Source organism: Teleopsis dalmanni, chromosome 2, assembly GCF_002237135.1.
Source record: "Teleopsis dalmanni isolate 2A chromosome 2, ASM223713v2, whole genome shotgun sequence".
NCBI classification, from domain to species: domain Eukaryota; kingdom Metazoa; phylum Arthropoda; class Insecta; order Diptera; family Diopsidae; genus Teleopsis; species Teleopsis dalmanni.
Genome location: NC_051847.1, coordinates 93,028,408 through 93,040,892, shown reverse-complemented (window position 1 = coordinate 93,040,892; position 12,485 = coordinate 93,028,408). Strand labels below are relative to the sequence as shown.

At 28.0% G+C, this 12,485-nt stretch overlaps 2 protein-coding genes across 2 annotated transcripts; one reads left to right on the top strand and one right to left on the bottom strand.

Moving 5' to 3' along the window:
• Positions 1-4,018: 4,018 nt before the first annotated feature.
• Positions 4,019-4,679, bottom strand: LOC119686306 (transmembrane protein 170B-like). The gene has a single exon (XM_038100860.1). It carries the CDS (start codon positions 4,585-4,587, stop codon positions 4,180-4,182), a length of 408 nt encoding a protein of 135 aa, XP_037956788.1. The 5' UTR covers positions 4,588-4,679; the 3' UTR covers positions 4,019-4,179.
• Positions 4,680-7,536: 2,857 nt separating this feature from the next.
• LOC119686305 (craniofacial development protein 1-like) lies at positions 7,537-8,908 on the top strand. Its single transcript, XM_038100859.1, has 2 exons — positions 7,537-8,463; positions 8,521-8,908. Exons 1-2 carry the CDS (start codon positions 7,655-7,657, stop codon positions 8,609-8,611), a joined length of 900 nt encoding a protein of 299 aa, XP_037956787.1. The 5' UTR covers positions 7,537-7,654; the 3' UTR covers positions 8,612-8,908.
• Positions 8,909-12,485: the final 3,577 nt, after the last annotated feature.

Below are 12,485 nucleotides of genomic sequence, written 5' to 3'. Positions count from 1 at the left end.
TATATATACTTGATAAAGTAAATGCATTTGGCGAATCAAATCAAGTGTCGATTCTTTGGGTACCGGGACATACTAGCGTACGCGGGAACGAATACGCAGACAAACTAGCCAGGAAAGGAGCACCCACACCGATAATGGGGCCGAAACCGTTTGTGGACTAGGATATAATATGTTCCTTTCTCTCATAAAAATAAAGAAATCCTAACGGGGCACTGTAAACTAAAATACAACCTTACAATACTCGATATACTTATGGCTGCAAACTGTGAATTCTGCGAAGAGAATAAAGATCCACATATGTGCTGTAAGAATGCCCTGTGCTATTGCAGAAACGGAATTGACTCCTGTGAATATATGTATATTTTTAAGAAAGAGACAATAAAACTTTGTAAAGTAAATTCTATACTACTTTTCATTGACGCAACAGGGCTTAGAGACCTACTCTAAACCCAGATGGGGGCACAATAGACCAGATGGTCGCAGTGCCACATCCCTTAACAATAATAATAATATAATATATAATAATAATAATATAATATATAGTAATAATAATATATATATATATATATATATATATATATATATATATATATTTATAATTTAAATGAAAACAAACAAATTAACTTAAACAAACATAGTTATGTTTAAGAACATAAATATCCTAAGATGTTAGCTGAAGGTATTATTAATATAAGACCTAATAAAAATGTTTTAATGCTAATTTTTTCTTGCCGAAAGTGAAGCGTCTTTATGACGAGATGAAACTTTTTAAAAGTTAGACGGATTCGAATAGCAAAGAAAGGACAAAGACATAAATTTTTTATTTTTAATTTATTGAAATTTGGCTGACCATACAACGCTGTTTCGAGTATTGCCAAGTACTCATCATCAGTGGTCTTAGGAAGTAACGGAATTTTTTTAAAATTAGTTTATAGTCCGTATATAATTTGTTTGGACTGCAAGTGCCAGGATTGGAACTCTTGCCTGTCAAATTAGAAGCGATGACTAATCGTGTTTATCTATAAGTAGCCAAGGCTGCACAAACTATCAATGCTCAAGTTCCAGGTTTTATATTAAGAAGATTCGAGACTTTTGAATGATTCTCCATATCACATGAATAATACTAGTATTAATGAAAGAGAATGAGTTGCAAAGTAGTAAGAAATAAAATTGTACGGGTAATAGAAAGAATACATTTAAATATTAACACTGCTGTATCCTTCAGAACGGATATAGGAGTTGAAATTCACACAACTGTGGGAACCTCAGTATATATTCTAATTCATTTGTAATTTAATAAGTTCCATATAAGTTCATATAAATGGGCAGTGCCTAAAATGGTAGGCTAAAACCAAGACTCGTATTTGATTTAAAAGATTATAATTAATCAATGATTACAAACCGTTACAAACCGTTAAATTGTAATGATTACAGAATAATTACAGATGTAATTCTTGAACTGAAAGAATTCTTTAAAAAAAAATTATCAACTACAGATTTAGAATGTGGCTTCCATAAAATATTAATGAAAGAGGAAGATATTGAAACAATGGCTTTCTCAGTTAATCATGGAAAAAATGCACTAAATATATTTCAAGGAATTATGGATAACATTTTAAAAGATTTTATTGATAAATTTTTTCATGTTTACATTGACTATAATGACCTAAATGATGATAAAAATCATTTTTAGTTAATAGTTGAAACTTTATAAGTTATCAAACAATCAGCTCAGTATATTAATTATACTAAATCAAGCTCTACTAGGACGCTCAATGTAATGAGGTATCCATTAAAATTTACATTAATGAAATTACTATTCTCAGTGCATAAAGCTTTAGGAACTTAAAAATTTGATATTCGACGACGCTAGGGCTTAATATAATTCTATCAACTTTTCCGAGTTGTATAAATCAAATTACATATGACCTTGCTTCAATGTTTGCCACAAGGCATTGAAGTGACAATAATGGATAGCGGCACAAAGGCCGGATTTATGGCATTCTACCATCTTTACAACTCTACTTTAATATTTTAAATTTAAGTTTTCTCCATCCTACTAGTCTGTTCCTTCACTGCCAACAAGGGCTTTCAGAAAAAAGAATATCTATCTTCTCAAAGAGAGTTGGTAACAATAAAGCTACATTAGCTGCCTGTTTTTTGGTTATCGCACCTACATTGATTAGTAGGCAATCCATCGCCTTATATTATGTAGCAGTTCACAGGTACTCTGTTTTGGGTCCACACCACAATACATACAGTAGCTTACCCTAGTTTTAATATGAAACATTATTAACTAGTGTAATATTTTGTTTAATATAATAGTATAAAATATTTGTTTCAAATTAATATGTGAATAAATGAATTTTGAATATGTGAATGCTTGTGCGTATATAATTGGAAGTAATCTAGCTAAAGACGACCAATACTCCAGTAAACACAAAACACAAATACCTTACGAGTATGACTTCACAGAACCTTTTAAAAAAATTGGCCATTTATTTTAAAATATCAAACAGTTTTTGTATTAAATTTATATTTAATAATTTTTATATTTACATAAATAATATTAATCTAGTTTATATTTAATTTTAGATTACTTTAAATTAATTATTGTGGTTTTCAAAATGGCACTGTAAGTATTAAATTAAAAATTTATTTTATAAATGAATAATATATAATGAAAGGTAAATTTTATATTTCTTATTTAATAGTTTTGTCGTTATATATGTGCTTTTATCTTAGAAATGGTTAGAGCAATTATAACTGAATAAGTTTACATTTATGCATTTATTTTAAAAAAAATTTTTCTATATAAGTTAGACAATTTTATAATTAATGGTATTCAATTATATTCATTGTGAATTAAAGCTTAAAAATTCTTCCAACTGCACTGACATAAATTGGGTTTAATAAAAAACAAAGGACCATTCAGTTTCAATAATTTAAATAGTGTGAGACATATTCAAAAAGACTTCATTTTGGAATACGGAAAGACTGCAAATTTGGGATTAGCACCATATTGAGTTGAGATATCGATATATATATATTTTAGTTAATAAATTTTTGATGCTGCTTTAAACATTTTTTTATCCATAATGAATATGTCATTTAAATGACATTAAAAATCATGTAATATTAAAAAAACACATTAAATATATATATATATAATGAGATATTATACTATTATCCAGCGTCCACATTAGCAAGACTTTGGCAAAGTTTTATATACACTTTTACTTCTTTACTAACACAAACAAAACTCGAAAATACTATGTATTTGCTCTCGAACATAAAAAGCTTACAAAAGTCTGACCAGTGTAAACGCCAAACTAGAACAGTCTGAGTGTCTACACAGGCTTGACTTTGTTAAGATTTTAGTGATTGAATGCAACTACACATTGTTTTCGATTTTCGCTTGCTAAGAGAAATTTGTAGGTGTTAGTGTTAGTGTCTGTAAAAATATTACTAAAAGTCTAGCCAAGATAGACACAAAGTTAAGTATGTCTATGAGTCAGTTTAAAGTTATCTTGAAATCACTATATATTTGATATATATATAAGATGCAAAATTCATCGAATAAATTGTTACAATTCATTTTGAAGTTATAATGCAATTTACAGTACTATTGTTTTATTTAAATTGATTTATAAAAGTTACTTTTGAAGCCTTAATTATTACAACGATCGTTTTTTTCAAAGACTATTATCATTCACAATTTGTATTGACAATATTGCAATTCATTTGTAAATTATATATATACATATTGTAGCTACAAAACTGAACATACATAAATGTTAAAATAAAAATTTAGTCCGAAAGTTAAATAAAAATATTATACATTTATTAACTGACTTAGAACTAATTATAATGTGTTTTAAATAATCATAAAATGTTTTGTTTATTACGAAATGTGTATTTACAACAGTAAATTTTAATTCAAGATACATACACGCTATATAATTTTAATAAAAAGTTAATTATATAAATGTGTTTAATATTTTTACAAGTATACATTATTCGTTACATATGATTGCGATTATTATTATTTTAATATATATATTTTTTAAAAATTTTTCCCTAGCAAATTTATATAATATAAACAAAAATAGTAAAGCTCATTAGACAAGATGATAAGAAAACATTTACAAAATGAATTAAACTTAAAAAAAATTTAATTTAAAGTGTAGCTAATATTCTAGTAAATCCTAAGCAGGCGGAAACAATTGTCTGACCAACGCCCCAAACCATAGCATATATAGGTGACATTGGCAAACTTGAAGCGCGATGTACAAACGCAATGACCGCACTGCTTATGATGCCACTCATAGCCGGCGATAGAAAACCCATCACTAATATCAAAATTGAAAAGAAACGTCCGAATTTATGTTTTCGCAAGGTAACAAAAGCGACTAACGCCGCGCATGTGTGTATGAAAATTGACGAAAAGAGAGCCCATAGAAATACATGATACCACATTTCGCGAAATGTGTTCAGTCGATTTTGTGAGCGCAAGCCCATAACATCTGCGATCGTATCCAATTCATCAGAGTCATCTGCGTAGGATAACATTACAAGTTGCCGCATGTAAATATTCCTGATTGCTAGAAATCTATTGCTTTTAGGTTTTTGTAGCTGATTTTATTTTAGTATTTGGACTTTATGTAGTATTTCGCAATTATTTTATATATCACATTTAAATTAATCTAAAGATGTACTTTTTTTCAAATGCTTTTGTGCAATTTTTAATTAATTGTTTGACTTAGAAATAACTTTTATTTACAAATATTTTCTCGCTGAGACGTCTTTGTGTCCAGTAATTATCAGGAAATCCCTTTAATATTCATATATAGTTGATCTAAAATCAAAAAATAATTTATAAGTTATAAATATTTATTATATTTTAATAATTGTTATATATCATATTCATTTAGGATTTCCCTAATTTAGTTTAATCTAATATAAATTAAATATAGTATTAAAAAGTGTAAATTTCGTCGATATAAAGTGTAAATTTTAAATAGCATAATATACGAGTATGTATATTATCATTTAAATTATATATTCCCTAATTATATGTGTATTTAAGTTGTGAAATTAATAATTATTAAATATAATTAATAAACGATGTAATTTTAATAAATTAAATGCTTAAGCAAATTTTAAAGTAAACTCTCTTAGTGAAAACATTGAAGAATCTTTTTACAATTTAAAAAAAATTAAATTACTTACTTATATATTAATTTACCATTTTCCTTAGTTTAACAAAAACTACTGAATGAAAACTCAAATGAGTTTTCATTATTTATTTTTATAATTGCTTAAAGTCCATTTCACTTTTTTAGCTTGCTCAGCATTGCATCAAAAAATCGACCCAATTCCTCTAGGGTGTTACTTTATTTATTTTTAATATTATTTTGTTTAGTTCATTTCAATTACAAACAAATTTCTTGTTTCCTTTTGCTGAAGTTTGGCAAGTATTATATTACGCCCATTTATTGATATATATGACATATATTTTTACAACTTTGCTTTATTTTCATTATGAATTGATTTTATTTACGAAATAACCTTTGACATTTGATAAAATTTCAGCTGTGCACAGATGTCAAAATTAACTGTCAAAATATGTTAATGCTACCAGACTATTTTTGTAAATCAGTCATATAAATATAAAGTCTATTCGAGTGAAGTGATCGTGGTAATATCACGAGGTCAGAAGTATTTAATAAAATCTTTGTTTTTATTAATTGATATATAAAATGTATATAAATAATTTGATATATTAAAAATGTACTTAATTTTTTTGTGTGATATATTATTAAGTGAAGTTTAAAAAACTTTTAAAAATTTTATCAGCTGTATAAATGAGCTCATTATATTGGGAACGCTTACTCATTAATATAAATGAGCAAGTGCTTAATTGAGACAGTGAGAATGTACCATAAAATCCAAATAAACAATTTCTTAAATTTTAATATTTAACATACCCAATCAAAAAATAAAAAGTATTAAAATAAAATTATTAATAAAAAAATATATTATTCTTAGAAAACTTACTTAAAAACGTAATTACAAAAACAAATAAGAAATAAAATCAAGTTAAGATGAGTAACAGGTTTTATACAGAGCTAATTATGCTAATTCATTCCCTAATCTGAGCCGAACAAATAAAAATGTTTTGATATATACAAATTGCAAAATCTCATTACTTCTGCTGCGTGAATAGGATATAGCAAATAGCAGACGCGTTGTAGTGCAATCGACTGCGTGCAGCAATTCGGTTGCCGTACTTGACAAATTAATACAAGAAATAACACTAGTAATTTTACCAATCAAATTTTTCTTCAGTTGATTAATAACTCGATTGTGAATGTTCGCCCACAACTTTATATTGCATTTATAATGGTCGCAAATGACACATTTTAAATTATTCATTTCAAACTTTTTACATTCGTTCAACGTGTCTGTTGATTTGATTTTTAACCTGTGCCGAAATATGTTGGATGAAGGTAAAATATGCCTTTAAACCTTACAATATAAACTGAAAACATATTTTTAGCTTCGATTAAATACTTTTTGGTAGATAAAAGTCCCAAAAAGAGCTGCATCGTTTTCAAGAAAATGCAACCACCAAACATTTGTTTAGTTTTTTTTGTAAATATGTCAAAAACAGATTTCTCAAACTGTCAAAATGCCATTAAAAAGCTGAATTTAGGGTATGTTCAATGTATTCATTTGCATTTGGAACTCATCAATAATCGGAACTCATTTGCGCATATGTACGCAAAAAATTATCTTTTGCCTCTCATTTTTGATTTTTGACCCAAATCAGTCATTTGAGGTCAGTGTGAATGCCATATTAACCATATCTTAAGTAATATATAAAAATTTGTGATGAGTTAAAGACAAAATACAGTTTTTCTACATTCATACAGTATTCACTTTAATTAAATTGAATAATTGTTTTTAATACTTTTTAACGTTATATAATATATTTATAAATTTATTTATTACCTTTTTATAATGAAGCTGCTAGCTTCAGTAATTTACATTTAATATATTTCATAATAAGGTTTTCGAAAAGAAGTAAACTACAACGACAAAAATTCTTTTATATTATTTTTAATAGAATTTTTGGCTGACTATATAACTGTTTGATGTTTTTCTAAGAGCAAGAGTGCTTCAACTAAATTCATAAATGCTATTTTCGAAGATGTCGTAAATAAGGGCACGAGTACTAGGGATTGAACTCGTGCCCTGTGAAATTTTAATAAGTAATATTTTTCATTATATTATAAAAAAATTTTAAATAGAAATAAAACATGACTTATAAATTAATTTTTTTTAATTGAACACATTATGCTGGTTCTTGGCTACGCGTACGAATTTTGTAATTTGTTATACCAGTTAAAACAGCTTATTTATTTACGGTATTAGGTGGCAATCTTTTAAATTTGACAGTTGTGAAAGAGGGAGATACCTACTTACCACTTTACAGAACTAACGTCCACATTTACAGAAGCATTTTCTTAGTACTTTTTCATTGAATTTGTTCGCATATAACACATTCTGCAAAAATTTTAGTTTGCATATCTTCAAAAACACATTTAATACACTTTAAATTTTTAACAAGATAGCAACCATTAGTAAAATGAGCAAAAAAGTGGATTACTCTTCTGATAGTGATCAAAGCGATGAAGATTTTTGTCCAGAAAATGCCGGTAACATAGAACAGCTTAGCGAAGAAGATACGGACGATGAAATCGAAGAATCAGAAAACGGTGTGGTATCTGCGAAAAAAGTGAAGAAGTCTAATAAAAATGGTAGTAAAAAGCAAAAAAAAGAAAACACTTCGAATGATGATGATATTGATTCGTCGTCACTAGAAAAAAGAAACACACGCCAAAAAGCTAGTTCCAACAATGCGCAAGAGAAGTCTATCATTGAAAAGGATGCATTAGAATCAGACGATGATGAAAAGTCGCGTACTGATGCGCTTTGGGCTGATTTTCTAAGCGATGTAAAAGTTGTGCCTAAAAAAGAAAAAAGTTCAACAACCGCTATAAGTTCCTCCAAACCAAGTTCAATCTCTAATAAAGCTAAGAGTTCTGTTCAAACAAAGTCCACTGTTGAAGAACCTAAAATAGAAAAGGTAGCTGATGAACCTGTCAAAAAAACACTAACTGAAGTGTTAAACTTTGCTGGTGAGGATGTGGTCGTACAAAAAGAAGTCAGCGCTGATAGTATTAAAGAGAATAGCCGTGGAAGTGGAAGTAAACCAGTAGTTAAAGGCATTAAACGTTTTTCTTCTGGTGGAAGTGGTATAAGTTCCATAATTAATCAAATTGGCAAAAAGAAAAAAATGTCTGTGTTGGAAAAATCGAAGCTAGATTGGAATAGCTACAAACAAGATGAAGGCATTGATGATGAAATAAAAACATTTAACAAGGGCAAAGATGGGTAAGTTAGTTTGTACTGCTAACAAATGAAAAAATAATTACATTTGTATTCGCTTAGATTTTTGGAGCGTCAGGACTTTCTTCAACGAACTGATCTACGGCAGTTTGAAATCGAGAGAAATATACGTCAGTCGCGCCGTAATAATTAAGTTTAAAATATTTTCAAATAATTCTAACTATAGTTTAATTTATAATTATTTTTAAATGCATATAACCTAATATAATTATATGTACAATGATATATATAATATATATATATAAGTGTTTGGAGGTAGCCTTAGTCGAGGCTATATTCAATTAAATTCAAAGATCCAATATCAACATTAATAAAGCACATGTGCATATGCTTTTTATTTCGAATAAAATTTATGTAAATATTCATTTGAAACACATTATTAACCAGAGCGTGTAATCAATAGAATTAAGCTATTATTTAGCAAAAAGTTCTTACGCCAATCAGCTGCTTTCTGAAATTACAACATGATTACTTAATAAGCTCTAAATATTCCATTAGTTTTTTAAGATTTTTTTTAATAAAACATTGTAAGCCATAACATGTTTTTTAAATTTTACAATAGAACTTAAATAGTAACTAAAATAATTTTTTAACCGCTAATAAAAAACTGTATGTTAAACGTTGTTGAAGCAATTTTTAAAAGTTTGGTTTGAAAAGATAATCACTTCGCCGATAAAAAAGTTTATTCTGCCATAAAATTGTAATATTTATTTTATCTCTTAGCTATGAAACATCATATAGTATATAATGTAATAAAGACTATTGTAAAATTAGATTAGTTTTTTAGTTTTTTTAATATAACCACAACGAAGTACCATATAATGCATTTCATACATATAAAATAAAAAAGTTTATTATTTGAATCTGTATTTTAATAAAATTTAACTTAACCGAGCTTAAGATTGATTATTTAACACTAACATTGTTAAGAAGCAACACTCATTCATTTTTGTTAAATTTTTTAATAAATTTTAATACATATTAATATTAAATATACTATATATATTTAATATATTAATGTGTTTAACATTTTAATAAAAACGACTAAGTGTTATTTATTAACAATTTTAATGTTAAATAACTGACGTTAAGCCGGGTTAAATTAAGTTTTATTTTATAAAACAAAATTATATGAATGTCGTAAGGTACTGAGAGGTGAGATATTTTGAACAGTGATTGATTCTTTTATAGCCATTCAATATATGAAGATTAAAGACAGATAATTTTGTAAAATACAGTAAAAAGTAAAGGGACATAATAGCCAAATACTGTCCAAGGCGACGTTATGAAGACGCATTAATAACGAGTTAATGAAGACGCCTCAATGGTACTGAGTATGAGTCAAATATAATAATTTATGTGCATCATAACTTACTAAATTTTTGGATGATATAAATAACGTGTGTGTTTAAATGATACATTAAACTTTAAGATAATAACAAATATATTTAACCCAGAAATTAGTAATAAAAACTATTAGAAATAACAAATTCTGTTTATATTTTGGTTTTTTATTAAAATAAACAAAATAGGATTAAGATAGAGAATTATAGTATATGTTATAGCCTAGGTACTTTCTCGTTTCTATACAAACCCATTCTTTTTAGTGAAGGATGAAATTTAGCTGGTCGTCTATGCGAATTAGAATTTAGATCGTCTATGCGAACTATCGAATTATTTAAATGAGTTAGTTATTATAACTCCTTTGTTGTTGTACTAATCCGTTGGAATCTTGTAATCCATCCATGTCTTTTGCTTCATTTTCCTTCGGGTTATGCGGTTAGTGATGGGGTATGTGACTACATAAAAGGATGCGATCACTATATGACATTGAATTTACACTGAATCTAGGGACATGACCCTAACAGGTCAGTGGGTTTGATTTTATGTCAATTGGGCATTGATTAGTGAATGCTTTACGATTACTGAATGAGCTATTATAGTTCTTGTTGTATGTGAAATATGTCTCTCTTCCTTTGAGATATCATGGAAAGATTTGTGGGATCCAAATTGCAATTCATTGTCGAGATAAAAAAAATTACTGTATCCGTTTGAAGGACTGACATTTTCTGACAATGTTCGACACCATCGAGGTTTCTTTTGTTGCAATTTGAGATACGAATTCGGCGATTGACGGAGCAATGGGGATTAACGATTTTCCTCTTTGTGCAAGAACAAATTGCTTAGATAGCAACTGATATTGCTCTTTAACATGTACTATTTTATATATCACAAGGCCATACAATAAAAGCCCATCAAAACTAGTCCCAAGTTATTATATGCTTGATTATTATTTCATTGTATAAAGTAGGTTTTGGGAGAATATACTGAGGTATTTTAGCAGATATTAGCTCGCCCTATTTTTTGTGTAACATAACAGACGTATAGATCAATATGATATCTGTTTCTACTGTTTAAGTTGAATTCTGTAGCAAAATACCCACGTAGGTCCTTGGGTATTATTTATTCTTATTTTATTATTACTCAAATAAATTTTATTAAAAAATAAAATATCTAATACCATACATAAGTATCGGAAATCAAATGTTATTGTTGTAAAAGACTGCGGGCTTATTGTATAGACTTCAAATATTATGAAATATTAATTTTCCCATATACAGGGTTTCCAACGTGCTATATGGTCCTCTTTACCTAAATTATCACTTGAAGAAATGAGTATTAAAATGTAGTACATGTTAAATGATGGGGAATCGTTCAGAATGTATTTATCACTGACATCTGAGATATATGTTCTGTGAAAACATGTGAAAATATGAGCACTAAGAAAACGAGGTGCGTATTTAATGTTCATGAAGATCTGATGAGGTTGCCTATATCTTGTGAAGATAACTACTTGTATCTTTCTATGAAAACAAAAATTATAAAAAATATCGTACTATTCTCATGCAGAAGACAACTTTTGAGATCGGATGGATTACTATATGAGTTGATGATAAGAATATTTTTAGAAAAGCTTTTTAACAATTCATTTGCGATAAATATATTTTCTATGTACAGATCTGTACAATTTGTTTAGATTCAGATTTAAGGTTTTTTTATTAATATAGTTCTTATGAACTTAAACCACGACCAAGTTGTTTCTTGGCTTGACTCGAACTGAATTTGAAGAATCAAGCAAAAGCTTACCAAACCAAGCCAATTATGCTGAGATTTGCATTCTTAAGATAAGTGTGGTGGTGTTTGTCGTATTTAAGTTGTTTCCTTTAGGAGGAACCATAAGCGCAACATTGTTCCTAAAGAAAACAAAGAATACTGTTTGCAGCTACAGTGATCATAGCTGAATCAGCATAAACAGTAAGTTAGCTTCAATGCACTTGAAATAGTGTAAATAGGAAGCGTTACTTTGTGTGTAGGACAGTTTTTCCTGAACAAAAACTGTGATATTGCGCTTTGTCTTTTATTTGCCTTGATTTTTTATAATACTTCAGCTGTTGTTAGCAAATTCGTGATTCGAATGTGCTTTCGTTGCCGCCTTCTTAAGTCGGAAATTGACATTAAATATTACTCATTGAACCCAATAACAGAAGTTCTATTATAATTCACTTAATTTTCAATCGAAGGTCTTTCAAAATATTATTTTCATCACAGTTTTGCGACGATTGCTGGTGTAGAAGCAGTCTTTGGATATGTTATATGTGGATCGTCTTTAAGAGTGTCACTCGCGAGTGACAATCTCTAAATAAGTGATCCCAATTAAAGACCATTCCGTTTGAAAGAGAAGATTATTCCAAAAAAATTAGCCATTACACACAGTATAAACTTTAAAGTGCTTTGTGTAGTCAATAGTGAAATGTATACAAAAGGACTCTTCCAGCCGTAGTAATAATAATATCTTCCGGCTTTAATAATAATAATAGTATAAACTTTATTTGCTTCTAATCTTTTTCTTTCTAAAGAATTGAAGAACTAAACGATGTTTTTTTGACTTTTAAAAAATATATTGATACGTTAACTTCAAATCGTCGTCATTGTTTATAAAAAACAAT

Bases quoted from the DNA above. Each gene is read 5' to 3' on its own strand.
- LOC119686306 (XM_038100860.1), bottom strand. From the start codon at position 4,587: ATGCGGCAACTTGTAATGTTATCCTACGCAGATGACTCTGATGAATTG.
- LOC119686305 (XM_038100859.1), top strand. From the start codon at position 7,655: ATGAGCAAAAAAGTGGATTACTCTTCTGATAGTGATCAAAGCGATGAA. The intron at 8,464-8,520 runs GTAAGTTAGTTT...GTATTCGCTTAG, and splicing joins TTTAACAAGGGCAAAGATGG to ATTTTTGGAGCGTCAGGACT.